The sequence below is a fragment of the Bombyx mandarina genome, chromosome 05 (genome assembly GCF_030267445.1).
Source record: "Bombyx mandarina strain Sakado chromosome 05, ASM3026744v2".
In the NCBI taxonomy this organism is placed as follows: domain Eukaryota; kingdom Metazoa; phylum Arthropoda; class Insecta; order Lepidoptera; family Bombycidae; genus Bombyx; species Bombyx mandarina.
Genome location: NC_143212.1, coordinates 8508407 through 8524149, shown reverse-complemented (window position 1 = coordinate 8524149; position 15743 = coordinate 8508407). Strand labels below are relative to the sequence as shown.

Genomic DNA, 15743 nt, shown 5'->3' with positions numbered 1-15743 from the left:
AAATAAAAATTTGGCGGATTATACTTATTGGGATTCTGGGGAATCCCTAAGAAAAAGCAGTGGCTTAATCTATGATTTACTTTACTAGAGGGTTACTGTTGAATCAAACCTTTATAGTTTTTATACACAACTCTGTTTTATTCTTTTACTTGTCAACTCGACTTAATGTCATTCTCTCTCCATAAAATAAAATGTTCATTGTTTTACTTTAATTATCGTTTATTTTAAAATTCACAACAGTTACTAGTATAGGCTTTGCTTTTTACCCCGAAATATCCTAAATCCTGGTATTTTTTAAATTGTCTTTATCATCCAAAATATCAGCTATTTTTCCCTAAAAAAGGGAGAATTCCCTAAAAATGGAAGCACTGCTTCAAAGTACGCTACATTTTTTATTGAGTCAGAACTCATATCTGCCATCTAGTGAGTTTATTAGATCATTAATGCCTAAAAGTTACAAAAATGACGTCGCCACAGGAGTAAGATGACGCTAGTTGTATGTTATTTTCCTTTGTATGGGAGTTGCACCCCCCTTACCTACGCTTTAACTTTAAAAACACACACCTAAATAATAAATATTTAATCACCTCGAGTATGGATATGGAAATGGCAAAGATTTATACTAATGTGCCAAAAAGTGCTTTTCAGTTATATATTAAGTTGTACTGCAATAGAAGGGCTCAAGATGGTATACCGGTAAGAAATAAAACATTCATTTTGGTACTAAGATTTGATGTAATGTTTATATTAGCATGTAATAACACTGTTTGTTCTACACACTTGGACTGTGGGAGATGTGCAGAACAACTGCTCTGACTCGGTGGATGTAGCACTAACATATATTGCTGTATTCGGTATATATTGAAGCGTCGGCGCTCGAACTTCCGCCACGCCGGGACGCGGCTAAGACCCCATGTCTTAAGGGCTTAAACCAATAAGCACTACTTGTTCCTAACTTCATGGCCCATGTACCCTCTTCATACATATCTACAATAAATTTTTTGGTACTGATAATAGATTTAATTGTAGAAATCCATTGCCATGACTGAAGCAATCCAAACTTGGGTATCACTCAAAGAAACAGAGAAGTACCAATTTTTGAATAAATATAATGAATGTAAAGAAAGAAATATAAAAAAATTAGGGGAATGCATTAAACAAGCTGAAGTTTTTGTAAAAAAAAGACATCGGAAAAGGTACAATAAATTTTCATCAATGATTTTAGTTGACTGACATAAAATTTTGTGCAGTTTGCATTAATAATTTGGCATAACATGGTTTTTGAATACTTGATAAGGCATTGCTATGTAAAATAATCCTGCTATTCTTTCATAAGGATTTTGTATTCAAGCTACAGTAGGTAGGAGGCAATTATATCAATTATTATGAGTATTTTTCTTATAAAGGGTTAACACCCATATACTAAACACATTACATTGCATTTGCAAAGAAATATGTGTGGTCTGAGACACACATCAGATATGAAATTTCTTATTATAAAAAGTTTCATTTAATATTTCATGGCGGTGCAAAATCATTAACAATACATCTGCCTAATAAATACGCTGCTAAAAAAATAACCACAAGATAATGTTTTTTTAGCAATCTTATTTACTAAATACAGACGAGCCTGTTAATTTCTCAAAAAATTATTACGAATCAGAGCTTTCATGCAAATGAAACTTAATTAAATCTAAATTATTCAACTTATTGCCATTTAAAAAATTGTGAACTTATGAACTTTTCTATTCACAGTAAAAGTTGTTATTATTTAATTGTTATTTATTATTCAGGTCACCGGATATCACAAACAATGAATCAAGTGTATCAAATATTCTAGAAACAAGTAATATTGAAGAAATCCATTTGAAATCTGCAGAAACACCGAAAGAAGTACAAATAGGTGACGTGGAAGAGGACAATAACCTGCAACTAGAGAGTATTATGCATGATGAGTAAATGTTAAATTAATCCACAAATAATCAAATAAACTGAGTAAAGATTTTATGAAAATGTGACTGCTCTGACCTTCTGTGTATATGTATATCATTAGAAAAATTGGTTTCTGCCTGTAGGATTTCAAGACTAAAATAGCTTTTGATCTGAGCACACTATCTTATTATTATCCTAGACTTCTAATGATTTAATATTTTTGCATACAAAGAGTTCATTGATATTATTCATTAACTGTATGAAGTGCTAATTACAGCTTAAAAAATAAATTATTCTCACCCGATTTAGGATAGAGGAGTTACTTACAAAAACGAATGAGGAAAACCAAGAATTTTTAGAAGAATCTTCTTTAATGCCAAATCCAGAACCAATGCCGCCCACCATTAAGTAAGGGTTTTTAATTGTTATCTCATACCTAATTATTAAAAGTATGGCTTTAAAGCAGTGATTGGTAAAATTATTAATATCTCTCTTCAATTTGTATCAGCCTTTTTGGTTTTGCCTTCGTCACAAAACTCAACTTCATTTACATCTGTATTGAATCATATACATGCAATTTTGGTCTGTTTGTTGTCAGAAAGCATCAGACCATTGTACTGTGTTTTGTCTCTACTGTGGGTGTAATCTAAGTCTATAATTCACAGTTCTCATAAGTAACTAACTCAATATCAGTCCATCTGATAGAATACAAAAATATTCTTAAATACAAGATTAAATTTGTACGAAAAAGGAACATGTACCACATAATTATTAGTTATTGTATGCATTCATACGGTAAATAATAACTATTAAGTGTCATCGAATTACTTATAAAATAAAAGTTGTTAATTTTAAAACTGCCTAAAAATTACAGAATAAAAATTGTTATGTAATTTTAAAACTCTGCCTAAAATGTACCGTGCCTAAAATGTACCGTCCGTACCGTACCGTATTTTAGCAAAACAATAACACGAATGCCATAAGACGCAAAAAGGCATTTTGGCAATATAAGCGATCGCGCAAAATGTTTAGGTACCTACTCAATATCATAAATATTTTCCTACTAAAATGAAAGGACAATGTTATCCTGAAATTTTTTCTCTTCTGCATACATACGGTACGTAGCGATTTAAAAGTTCTAGGGTTGTCACGTTTGAGTATACAGTCTTTCAGAATAGGTGATAGGTGAGTAACAAAATCAATTTTTAAAGTGCAGTTATTTACTAAAGACTTCAGTCAATTAAAATCAAAGACTAATTTTTATAACAGAAGACGTAAAATCTGATAATTAGATTTAAAATTTGTACGTCCTGGGCCTAAATTCACGTCTCGATCTTTGTCGAATACGCGATTTATGTTTGTTTTTCTGAAATACAAAATGGCGAATTATTATTAGTATTATAGAATAAAATAATTATTCGATATTCAAGTTGGGTACATAGCCCAAAGGAAGCAGTGAGCAGGGCGCATTGCTCGGAAGACGTAACGTAGGTAGGCCTCCTACACGATGGACTGAGAATCTAATAAGATTCTCGGGGGTCTACTGGATGCAAGCAGCACAGGACCGATCATTTTGGCGAGACTTTAAGGAGGCTTATGTCCAGCAGTGGACGTCTGCGGGCTGAAAGATACATAAGGATACATAAAATCTCAACAGTAGTAATAGTGTTCTCAATTCTCAACAAACACAATAGACATATGTACATGAATCCTGAAAACATTACCGCCAATTGCACTTTTTGGTGTACAATAAATAATATTCTGTCTCTCTCTCGTGTCCTGTGATATCACATATCACAATATTTGATTTTCTACCAATGTTATAAACGCTGTCGTAAGTTTGGTACTTTTTACTATATTAGTAGATTTCCTTAGAAAGTGTGTTTTGGGCAAAGATTCCCCTCATGGCAAAGTTGGCGTATTTAACGGTACATAAATGTTTCCTTACATAAGAATCCATCTATTTATCGAAGAATCACAATGTCGGATTTTCTTTTCTTATGAATGCGGATTTTTTTTGACCATTATTTCAAGAAACCTTGTCCTAAACATGGTCTATAATTATCCATTATAAATAAATTAATATGATATGATGAATAAATCACGATTATTAAAAAAGAAAACATTTTCAGCTGTCTCTGATTGATATGCAATTCTGTATTTCAATTTCAAGCTTAGAGATTTCCAGTTCTTCACGTCCATTCTTGAAAGAGCTGGAATGTTTTATAAAAATCATTGATTTAAAGTGGACGCAGTGAGACATCTTTAAAACTATTATAATTTAATCTCGCGTTAATTAAACCCATTTTATCTTATTTAGAATGGTACCATCCAGTTTTCGTGGTCATGGAGGAGTAACATGTAATTCATCGCCATTTGTATATGCTGACTGTAATGTTTGGGTTCTTTTATAAATGACAAACGTTACGATCGGGCTTACATTTTTATTTTGTTAATCACAATCATTCAGGTTTTACTTGCTTTTTTTTTTTTTTTTATGATTGAAGGATTACTGGTGGCCCGGAGGCCTTTCCAGTTTCACCAGGACAGGTGGGCGAGCAAAGGCTCAGCCAGGAGGGGGTTTTTACTTGCGTGTAACATGCACGTCGTAGACAATGTGGCGGGGCAGTCATAGAGTATGTTTCGTAGAGTGGTCAGCAAAGATTAATGTTATGAGAATCGACATTAGGTCGCATATACGTTACATCTTCCCTTCTTTAGAGAAGACGATTTGATTACATTGATTGTGCTGAGGTGCTTCTAAAGCGCTGCTTTTGCAATTAATCCTTGGTGATATAGTTGTTTGTTCTTGAGATGTAGTAGCTGCTGCAGGTAGCTCCGGTTGTTTGTCCGATTGGGCATGTGGTAAGTCGTCAGGATATACTGTTTCCGGAACCGCTTCTTTGCTGCCAATTGATAGGTCTGATAGTGTATTGTGTATGTGTCCAATGTTTCTTCTGAATATTTGTCCTTTGTCAGTTTTAATGATAATGGATCTCGGGTGATTATTAGGTTTTTCTATCACTCTCGCTCCTTCCCATTGACGATGACCGACTTTGTGTCTGATTCTGTCGTCGAGTTCATAATTGGTTGGCTCCTTACGTTGCTTGTTGCTATGGTTGGCTTGTTTGTTTCGTAGGTACTTTAGTTCAGATGTGACCCCTTGAACTATCTTTGGTTTAAGATTATTTTCACTTGTAGGTATTAATGATCGTGTTATTCTACTGTAGAGGCGTTGATTAGGAGACCCTAGATTGTTTGTTCTTGGTGTATTTCTCCAATTTAATAGAGCAAGTTGGATATCCGATTTATCAATACTGCATTTCCTTAGTAGGTTTTTTGCAGTTTGGACAGCTCTTTCGGCTAAGCCATTGCCTTGGGGGTGGTGAGGACTGGATGTTGAGTGCGTGAAACGCCATTCTTTCTGGAAATTTTTGAATTCTCTGGACATGTACTGTGGACCGTTGTCTGATTCAAGTACTTCAGGTATTCCATGTGTAGAGAACCACTGTTTTAAGTGATTAATCACTTCAGTTGACGATGAGCTCTTAAGTGACTGAAAGTCTAAGTATCCTGAATAGCTGTCACAGATTACAATATACTGTTTTCCTTTTAGTTCAAATAAATCAGATGCCACAATCTGCCATGGGAGAGATGGGATTCTTTTGACTGCTACGGTATAGTTGGTATTGTCCTTTTGTGTTTTTTCACATGCTGAGCAGCTTCTAACCAGTTTCACAATGTCTTCATATTGTCCTCTCCAATAGAGTAATTGGTGTGCTCTTTTCAAGCAACTCTGAATTCCAAGGTGACCTTGGTGTATGTATTTTAGCATCTGAGGTATTTGTGTTTTGGGCACTACAATTTTGTGACCTTTGAAAATTAGACCTTTGAAGTATGTTAGTTCTTCTTTGAAATTGAAGTAGTGATGCAGTTCTGCAGGGAGTTGATCAGCCTTTTCTGGGAACCCTTTCATTATTGTTTTTAACAAGAGTTGCAGGTGGGGGTCTTCTTTTGTTGCTTTGATCAACTCTTCTGTGTAGTCAAATGTTGTTGATAATATTATTGAGATCTTCAGGTCTTCTTCCTGATAGTCATTCAGTTTTGAAGTGTCACAATCACGACTTAAAAAGTCTGCTAGTGGTATTTCTGTGCCTTTTTTAAATGTAATTTTTGGTGAATACGGTGTTAGGTTGAGCATTATACGTTGAAGTCTAGCTGGGGCTGACTGAATGTTTTTTCTGAATATTGTCTCAAGCGGCTTGTGATCTGATTCGACTAATAACTCTTTGCCATAGACATACTCATGGAACTTTTTGCACCCAAATAGTATAGCAAGTGCTTGCTTTTCAATTTGAGGATAATTTTGTTCGGATTTAGTCAATGTTCTGGCTCCATAAGCTACTGGTTGGCCTTCCTGAAGAAGTGCTGCACCAAGATTCTTTGAGCTTGCATCCACGCTTAGTGTGACTGGTTTGTTTACATCATATAGTTTTAGCACTGGTGGATTCTGTAAGACTTTTTTAATTTTGTTGAGTGCTTCATCATGATAGAATTCCCAGTTGAAACTTGTGTCCTTGTGAAGTAGGTCTCTCAAAGGGTTTGTTAATTCTGACATGTTGGGAATGTATTTATTTAAATATGTTATCATTCCTAGTATCCTTTGCAGTTCTTTTTTGTTCTGTGGTGTTTTCATAAATTCTATGGCTTTTACTTTTTCAGGATCTGCTTCTAAACCTTTGGCTGAGACTATATGAGTCGACTATTATCAAAGCCGGCAATGTGACTTTTGGACAATTATTGGTAAATCAGAAAAACGAATTATTGACTTTGTATTCCATTGGCAGTCACAAAACTCTTCTGAACGACAACTTAGATAAATAACAGGTTAAGTATTAACATTTATTTAATGCAGGTTTTGAACCGTATTCTTTGAAGGAGATGATTATATTCAAATCAATCTGTATTGACATATCAATAATATTTTTTTGTCCAAATGCACAGATTGCCACCTTTGAATTATCAAAGGTGGCATTAAGACGACTCATATGACCCAAAAATTTTATTCTTTTGGCTTCAAAGATGCATTTGCTTTGATTGAGTTTGAAGCCAGAAATTTTCAATGTCTCTATTACTTCTTTGACCGTTTTCTGTAGCTCTTCCTTCTTTTTGGCATGAATAAAGATATCATCGATTGATACTTTAACATTTTTGAATTTGCTGAGAAGATTAGTCAAGATTTCTTGAAAAATTTCAGGGGCTGACGATAGTCCAAATGGAAGTCTTTTGAATGAATATCTTCCCCATGGTGTAGAAAATGTCAGTATCTTTTGTGTTCTTTTTGATAATTTAATTTGCCAAAATCCTTTGGTGCAGTCTAGTAGGGAAAAGTATTCTGATCCTTTGATGTCTGCTGCTATCTCTTCTATTGTTGCAAGTGGGAAATGTCTTCTTAAAATATTTTTGTTCACATCCGATGGATCGATGCATATTCTCAATTTTCCTTTTTGTCTGACTAGCACCATCGGACTTACTGCTGGTGTCGGTTCTGTTTCAGGTGTGATGACATCCAGTTTTACCATTCTATCTAATTCTTGTTTTACTTCATTTCTTATGGCATGTGGAACTTTTCTTGTTGGTTTTATTTCAAATTTGGGGTTTTCTATGAGGTCAATATCATACTCAAAATTTTTGTAGCAACCTAACCCTTTAAATATGTCATCATTGGATGAGCTTTCTTTCAATGTTTCAACTCGTGCAATTAGTCCCAGCTTCTCACAAGTGTTTAGTCCTAAGACTGGTGTGACTCTTTCAGCTACAACTTTAAATAGTATTTTAGCAGTTTTATTTTTTATTTTGCATTGTAACTTTACTTCTCCAAGTACTGAAATTCTGTTATTTGAATAGCTTATTAAATTTTTAGTGCGACTTGGTTGTATACAAGCGTGAGTTTTCTGTACTATGAAATTTGGAAGGACGTTGCACTCTGCACCAGTATCAAGCTTTGCTGTGAATTTGGTGTTGGCAGTTTGGACACTTTCTGTCCAATCTTTGGAGTTGCCGACACTTTATTGTCCTATAAATGATTCATCTGAATTTTCTGAAGTAGAATTTTCTTCTAGAGTATTTATTTTATTTTTTTGTTTCAATTGGATTTGGGAACGACACATTTTTGCAAAATGACCGGCCTTGTTACACTTTGTACATATTTTGTTGTAGGCTTGGCATTCTCTAGCCTTGTGGCTTGAACCACATCTTTTACAGTCAAATTTTTCATTTCTGAAGTTCTTACTTTTGATTGTCAGTATTTTTTCACTCTTGTTGTTATTCTCAAACTCGTTAAGTTGTTTGGAGGCTTGTTCACTGCTTTTACAGATGGCTGTGGCTTTTGTGAGATCAAGTTTTTCTTCGGTGAGTAATTTTTCTCTGATTTGGGTTGATTTTATTCCGAATATAATCTTGTCTTTCAGCATTTCTTCAAGTAGAGTGCCAAACTCGCATTTGTTTGCTTGTGTTTTAATTCTAGTGATTCGTAATTGAATTCGTTAAACGATTCGTCTTCATGTTGTTCAATTTTGAAGAAAACATACCTTTCGAACGATATGTTGTTTTTCGGCGCGAAATATTCTTCGAACTTTCCGATAATGATGCTTAATTTTTTTTCGTCTATTGTATTCAAATTAAAACTGTTGTAGATGTCAATTGCATCTGGTCCTATGATTGACATGAATGTTGCAGCTTGAATATCGGCAGGTTTCTTTCCTAGCTGAATTGCGGTTGCATACCATTCGAACTGTTGTCGCCATTTTTTCCAATTTGCCGACTTGTTGTCCGACTCGATGTGCAAGTATTCGGGTGGTTTAATACCGGAGACTGCTTCGTTGTTATTTGTTGCCATTCTGACACCATGTAATGTTTGGGTTCTTTTATAAATGACAAACGTTACGATCGGGCTTACATTTTTATTTTGTTAATCACAATCATTCAGGTTTTACTTGCGTGTAACATGCACGTCGTAGACAATGTGGCGGGGCAGTCATAGAGTATGTTTCGTAGAGTGGTCAGCAAAGATTAATGTTATGAGAATCGACATTAGGTCGCATATACGTTACACTGACTTCTGATTTTCTAAAAAATCAGTGACATTTACGTTTTTTCACACAGAAAAACTAAGATTAAGTATTATTTTGAAGTCAGAGCGTTTCTTTGATTTGGGAGTTTTTCACGGTCTTCACGATCAGAGGCCCCATATGTTAGGTCTTAGTTATTCAAGAATAATCGAATATTTGTTATATTAAGCGATTATTTGGAGACCGCAATAAACATTAACGTGTTTATTTGATTAGATTGATATTTTTTTAACAAACGTAACTTTTTGGTTTCAGATCAGGAAGGGAATTGTTTGCTATAATTAAAACAACGAATGAAAATGGTGAAGTAACATGGGATACCTTATCGAACAAAGAGAGAAGTTATTACAGTCGAGCCATTTTAACATTGAAGAATGACTACATTCACAAGTATAAATTATTTTTAGAAAGTTTAGGACCACGTGAGTTGTTTGACTATTACAATAAAACTTTTTGTTAAATTAACCCTGGCTCCTTTGTTTTATTTCGAAAATACAAACTTACCTAACTTATCACTAGTTAGTGTAACATAATAAGTTAAAATAGAGACTCTCGAATAAATTGGCTGATTTACTAAAAAAAACAGTAGTTGTTGCTAATTTAGCACACACCTTTTTATTACCTTGAAATGATACCTATGTTCGTGACAAATTAGGCATAAAATTTAAAAAATTCAATGTCTCGAAAATTTTCGCACGTGCCAAAATTATCGACCTTTTTTTCAGTTATCAACGCAATCATATAAAAAATTAAAAGCAACTGACATCTTAAAGTAGTTAAAAAAATCTTTGTGTAATCTTAGGTCGGGATATAAAAAAAGAAAGTTTTATTTAAAATAGGAGGCACCCAGTATCGTCTTTGTCTTCTCCGACGTCTGAGTTTTTGGTATAAAATCCATAAGCAAATTGCCTCTTCCATGTCCATTCTCCAATGTAGATGCCAGATTGTCGCGCGTACATGTTCTGTCATGTGAATGCTTCCACCGCACGGTGACGGGCGGTAGGTACGGCGCGGCTATATGAACCTGCCTTATTTTTTAAAGTTAAAACCGACTATCGCTGAGAAACTTTAAAAAAATTCTTTTAAGTATTGCAGACACTACTTGTCTGTTATTTCCGAATTATTTAAGGATAGGTATTACACGAAATTTTAAAATGCTATGCTGGTTGAATACTTTGATCAAGAACTATTTTTTTAAACATTATTTGAAATTTCTATGACAGAAACAATATACCTATTGCTAAAAGTACCATACTTTTAAATTGGTTCTCATTTTAAGTACCATTTGAATTTATCCGAACATAGAAAAAAATAGTTGATTTTAAAACTGCTCTTATGGTATAAGAAACTTTATAAAAACCTTTTCAAATACGGGAATATATTTGTCATAGATCGTGGACTAGCAAATTTGTAAAAACATATTTTCACATCCATCACTTTTCAAAAATTTGGCCTTTATAGAATTGTTTTGGTCTATTTGATAGTCCAAGCAGGTAGGTATATAATATAATCAAGGTCACTGAACGAATAGGGCCACGAGACGATAGTTTACCAGAACATGGACATTTAGAGAAAATATATTTTAATTATTATTTAAATTAATTTCTAAACGCGCTCTGTAATATATGAGGTAAAATGAAATAATAACTCGAATAAGTTACATACATGTTTATTTAATAATTATTATGTTTAGATCTATTAAACTAAAATTATAATTAAAGAAAAGATCTCAGGTTAAATACTACACGAAATTATCATTTATGTAATACAAGTGGTAGTTTAATTTAATACAACTGAATTACTTTCCGCAAATTAGACCAATAGCCATTCCAGCAAAAAATGCTGCCAAAAAGACATGTGATTCTGTAGCACGGTATTGGTCATCACCAGTGAAATTATTATACCATTTTTTTGCCTTTATTTCCTTCTTTTTTATAAGTTCTTCGGCTTTATCCAATTTTCGATCTACAAATCTTTCCACCTGTAATGTTTTAATAATTATTTAGGTAATCTAATTAAATTAATCAATCTCAAATGTATTATCACGGGCAAGCGTTAAAATGGAACAAAACTAAATTAAAATTTGGAATTTAACATTTCAATTATCGTATCTATATGCGTAACATGCAATGTTCCATCAAAAAATAACTCATAAAAAATACAAAAAACAATATATATGTGTAAGTTAGAAGACCTAAGGAGTGTTTTTATTTTGATGTTCAATTAAATCTTCAACTGATATGATATGAAATGATTTTTAGAATGCATGTTATTCTTTAGTATTTCCTGTTTCAATTTCTCCAGTGTTAAGTTATAATGACTTTAAATTTATTAATTTAAACACATGCCTAACAACTCATACTCTATTGAGGGTTGCACCCTAACGTGCAGGCTCACAATACAGCCTACTCCCATTAAATTCTAGTTATTCATCTCAGTTTGTTGGTATAATACTTATGACACTGCTCATTCTTTGATTGAATAGTTTAAGAAGCTCAGGAAGAGATAAAGCTATTCTAGACCGACAGCCAATGTTTTTATTCTAAGTTCAGACTATAGAGAGAATATAATTTGTTAATTCTTGATCTGTATTTTTTTAATAAAATTAGGTGATATAAGTACCTGCATGGTTATTTGTATAATATGTTGTTTAAACTATTGTATGAGTTATTTATGCTAAGTTATGTCCAACTGATATCAATACCACGGAATTAGTAGTTAAAAAAAGTGATAGCTAACCATAACACTCTTTAGTTCACTTTTATGTAAGAGTATGATTACTTATTGACTTAATTGACTTTAAAATTACTAATTGTCATAAATTAAATTTAAAATGAATTGAAATTGTTAAACTCACATTAAGATATTATAAATTCAACTGATAATTATGAAGATGCAATACCAAATAAAAATCCTCCCGTAAACCCTGCTGAATAATATGAATTACTTTTGACAAAAACAAAAACCTGTAACAAAAAGTACATTGATACATGTAAATGGAACATATTTCAGGGTTCTGTAATCATACTAATACAAATCTGTTAACATAATTTTAAGCAAAATAATTCTATTTGAGAGAACATAGCATGTTTCTATTATTATTTTTCAATAAATTCAAATTTGAAGAAATGGTATATATATATTTTCTACAAGTCTTTAGTTTTTACCAAAATCAGTATTGTTGTTAATATGATTAAAGAGTTGTATGATAATACTACACATATATGTAAAAAATACTTGACTTTGATGAATGATATGATCTAAGAAATGTTATTATTCATGATCATAACATCAATAGTTATACAGTTGAAACCCTAATAAACATAACTTTGTTACTTGTGACATATTTTAGGGCGAAAATAAGCAATGAAATAACATTAGAAAGGGAACTATGTACAATAAAATGTAATGTTATGTAAGGTTTTTTTGTACACAACAAAATCTTCAGTTTTTAAAGCTATGCTGGAAGTTTTGGAACGAAGTTTCTTATCGCGCGTTGTGAAAGGGGGCTAGACGGAAAAAATTCTTACGAAAAGTTGTCACGACACTTTTTAGATCCGTCATTCTGACCAATCAACGTGTAGGCGCTTATCGCGTGACATTGCTCGTATCCGATTGGTCCGCGTAATGAGTACAGTTTCTCGAGATAGCGTTTCAACAATAGTAATTTAGTTCATAGTATAGTTTTTTTCTTCTTCATAATGCCGTAATTTATTATTATAACTTAAAAAAAAATTACAATTCCTTCACTAATTAATCGAAAGGAACTTCGTTCCATCCGGGTGTCCCTTGACACCTCTGAAGTTTTTTTATTTTGAAATAAGGAGTACTATGTAGAATTTTTTTTTTTTACTGGTTATAGGACCTCTTGTGAGTCCGCACGGGTAGATACCACCACCCTGCCTATTTCTGCCGTGAAGCAGTAATGCGTTTCGGTTTGAAGGGTGAGGCAGCCGTTGTAACTATAATTGAGACCTAAGAACTTATATCTCAAGGTGGGTGGCGCATTTACGTTGTAGATGTCTATGGGCTCCATTAACCACTTAAAACCAGGTGGGCTGTGAGCACGTCCACTCATATAAGCAATAAAAAAAAAAACTTACAAGCCACAGATAGCAGCTATCAAACAAAACGCATATGGAAGTGACTTGCATGCCCCGTACAACTGAACCGAATAGTGTTTTTCTAATCCAATAGAAACTTGTCATTTTTATGAAGGTTTTTATGAAGAAAATCTCAAGTTCATAAAAATTACTGATTCTCTGATTTTGACTTGGCGTGAATGGTATGGTACGCTAGGCCCACTGGTGGCCCACAAAGTGTTCAACATGTTAAATATGATTCTGTTCAAGCCCACACAGTGTAGGACACGGCCTATGCAAAAATATATCTATTACATTCTAGATTCTATATAATCAAATGTAGTATAGATTCAGCCACTGGTTAAATAACTTACATAAAGTTATTATTCAACATCAATGATTCAGTCTTTTTTCCAAATCTAATTGAATCTAAATAATATTTAATAATTCAACCACTTCTTAACACCAAATCACAACACATGATATCATATATTATTATGTAATCATTATGTATAACATATATATGTATACCATATAGAGATATTTCCTTTTAATGTACATATTCTAAATAGTACTCCTTTATGTTTGAATGTGACTCATGGTGACCCTTACGGCCCAAATGGTTCAGTAAGATAAGGCTTACTGATGAGCTCCATGGTCTGAATGAAAATACTGGATTTTTCTTATGGGGTCCAACATGTTAAAAACTGGTCAATTGCAATAGCATGACATCTCGATGAGACAAAAATGTAGTGGATGAACAAAGTATTTACCTTTTCAAACCAATCTGGGGATTTTCCAGTAGCTTCTTTTTCAATTTTATCACTGATCTTATCAACTTTTTTGTTTATTTTATCCCAATTAATATCAATGTAGCCTTTTTGGCTTGCAATGTGTAAAAGAATGACTCCACCTCCAAGTCCAACAGCTGCTACTTTTCCAATCTTCATAGAAATGAAACCAGTTATCCTAAAAATAAATTTGTTTCTTAATTCAACTGTCTGATTTAAGTAATGTTTCTTTAGGTACTATTACTTAAAGCTTAATAATTTTTAGTCTTTCATTATTTTGTGGATTCCTGGAGATGTAGTTACCATTACAAGGTAGTGCCCATAAAAATCACTGACAATGGTGACGCTAAGGCTAAATAGAATATCAGCCAACTCGCAAATGAAAATATTGCTAGACTGATTTAGTCAATGTTCTTTCACGATGGACGTACCATACCAACCATATACATAAAATTACGAAAATTGTAATATTAAATAAATCCGGTAAAGCGAATAGTTTTAATAATAAGAATGACAAACTTGCTACGAATTACGGTGCTTTCTTATTACGAATAAAAAAATAAACTTGTGACGATAAATTGCACAGAAAAAAAGGTTTCCTGGGTATCACAGTATGTATACAGTGAACTCTATTTCTGAACTTTTTCACAAAGTTACGTCATGAACAATGCAAAATCATCATTTGATCTATGATGATGAATCTATGGATAATAGCTTACCATCCTGATGCAGTTCCTAAAATTAGCTGCTTAGTTGCTGAAGTTTTACCAATATCTGCAATGGCTCTTTCGATAAAGTTTTTAGCGTCGTCTACAATTTTTTTAGCTTCCTCAGAAGCATCTTCGTTCTTAGGTTTGGCCATTACTGATTTCTAGTTTCTAATTTTTATAGGAGATAGTAACACTGATTAGCACTATACCTATTTGATCAATAAAATGAGATCATTTGGTAAGTAGGGTAGGTAATATTGGACAATGGACAGTCAGTCCATAGATTATACACTTAATATATTAGAGAAGTCAGTCAATTTTATTTTTTTGTTTAATTTTTCTATTTGGACCGGCAAAAGAAACATTGCTCATAAAGTCGTAAAGTTATTCGATGAGTAAAATAATTGTTTTAAGGAAGCATCTGTTGGTTATGCACGAAAAATTAAATGGAGAGACTTTGTACCTCAGCTTTAAATGTAATTATTATGTTTCTATAAACGGAATGGAGTCATAATCTAATGATCTCATTGGTTTGGTTGGTTGGAAATTTCTGCCATTTTACCATTTTACCGTACTTTTCCCACGATTTCAATTTCATTGTACAATAAATTTAAGGCACAAAATATTACTTAATTTCATTTTGTTCCATTTCGCTTTTCATACAATAGCCGGGTTCGCCTTATTTTTAAGAATTAGAAAATATGTGGTATACTCCGCTTGCCCGGTTTGCCTGTCAATAACGGATGAATCAATAAACCAGCGAAGTGATTTTAGCAAAATAATAGTAGGTACGGTACTAATTAATATGTACGGCACATACCTACCTACCCTACCTAATGTATTATCGACATCGACTTTTTTTGGCGGGAACGTGAGGAGTGAAGTTGTGTCAGAATTGGTTTATTTTGTCTATTTAGTGTTGCTTCAGTTTTAAATATGTAATAACGGTGGTTTATTAACTGTTTGGAATCTGTAAAAGTGGACAATTGTGGGAAAATGAAACAAAGTCGCTGGACGTAGCTTTTCGGGATCCTTCAAAAAATCCACTGAAAAAATATCAGTAAATGTCTACTACTTTACTGAGATTATATTTAATCA

General features: G+C 33.1%; 2 protein-coding genes across 4 annotated transcripts; one reads left to right on the top strand and one right to left on the bottom strand.

Annotated features, from left to right (window-relative positions):
* Positions 1-488: 488 nt before the first annotated feature.
* LOC114248303 (uncharacterized) lies at positions 489-9527 on the top strand. Of its 2 annotated transcripts, XM_028181514.2 has the most exons (5): positions 518-696; positions 1030-1196; positions 1794-1955; positions 2242-2340; positions 9318-9527. In XM_028181514.2, exons 1-5 carry the CDS (start codon positions 595-597, stop codon positions 9520-9522), a joined length of 735 nt encoding a protein of 244 aa, XP_028037315.2. In that variant the 5' UTR covers positions 518-594; the 3' UTR covers positions 9523-9527. The 2 variants fall into 2 exon arrangements, with proteins under 2 accessions (XP_028037320.2, XP_028037315.2); XM_028181519.2 differs by lacking the exon at positions 2242-2340 and having other exon boundaries at positions 489-696.
* A 1188-nt stretch (positions 9528-10715) lies between these two features.
* Positions 10716-14937, bottom strand: LOC114248316 (FUN14 domain-containing protein 1). 2 transcript variants are annotated; one of them, XM_028181528.2, is made up of 4 exons: positions 14655-14937; positions 13918-14113; positions 11920-12028; positions 10716-11043 (listed from the first exon to the last, which is right to left on the bottom strand). In XM_028181528.2, the coding sequence occupies exons 1-3, from the start codon at positions 14795-14797 to the stop codon at positions 11948-11950; spliced, it is 420 nt and encodes a 139-aa protein (XP_028037329.1). In that variant the 5' UTR covers positions 14798-14937; the 3' UTR covers positions 10716-11043; positions 11920-11947. The 2 variants fall into 2 exon arrangements, with proteins under 2 accessions (XP_028037329.1, XP_028037324.1); XM_028181523.2 differs by lacking the exon at positions 11920-12028 and having other exon boundaries at positions 14655-14921.
* Between the last annotated feature and the right edge of the window lie 806 nt (positions 14938-15743).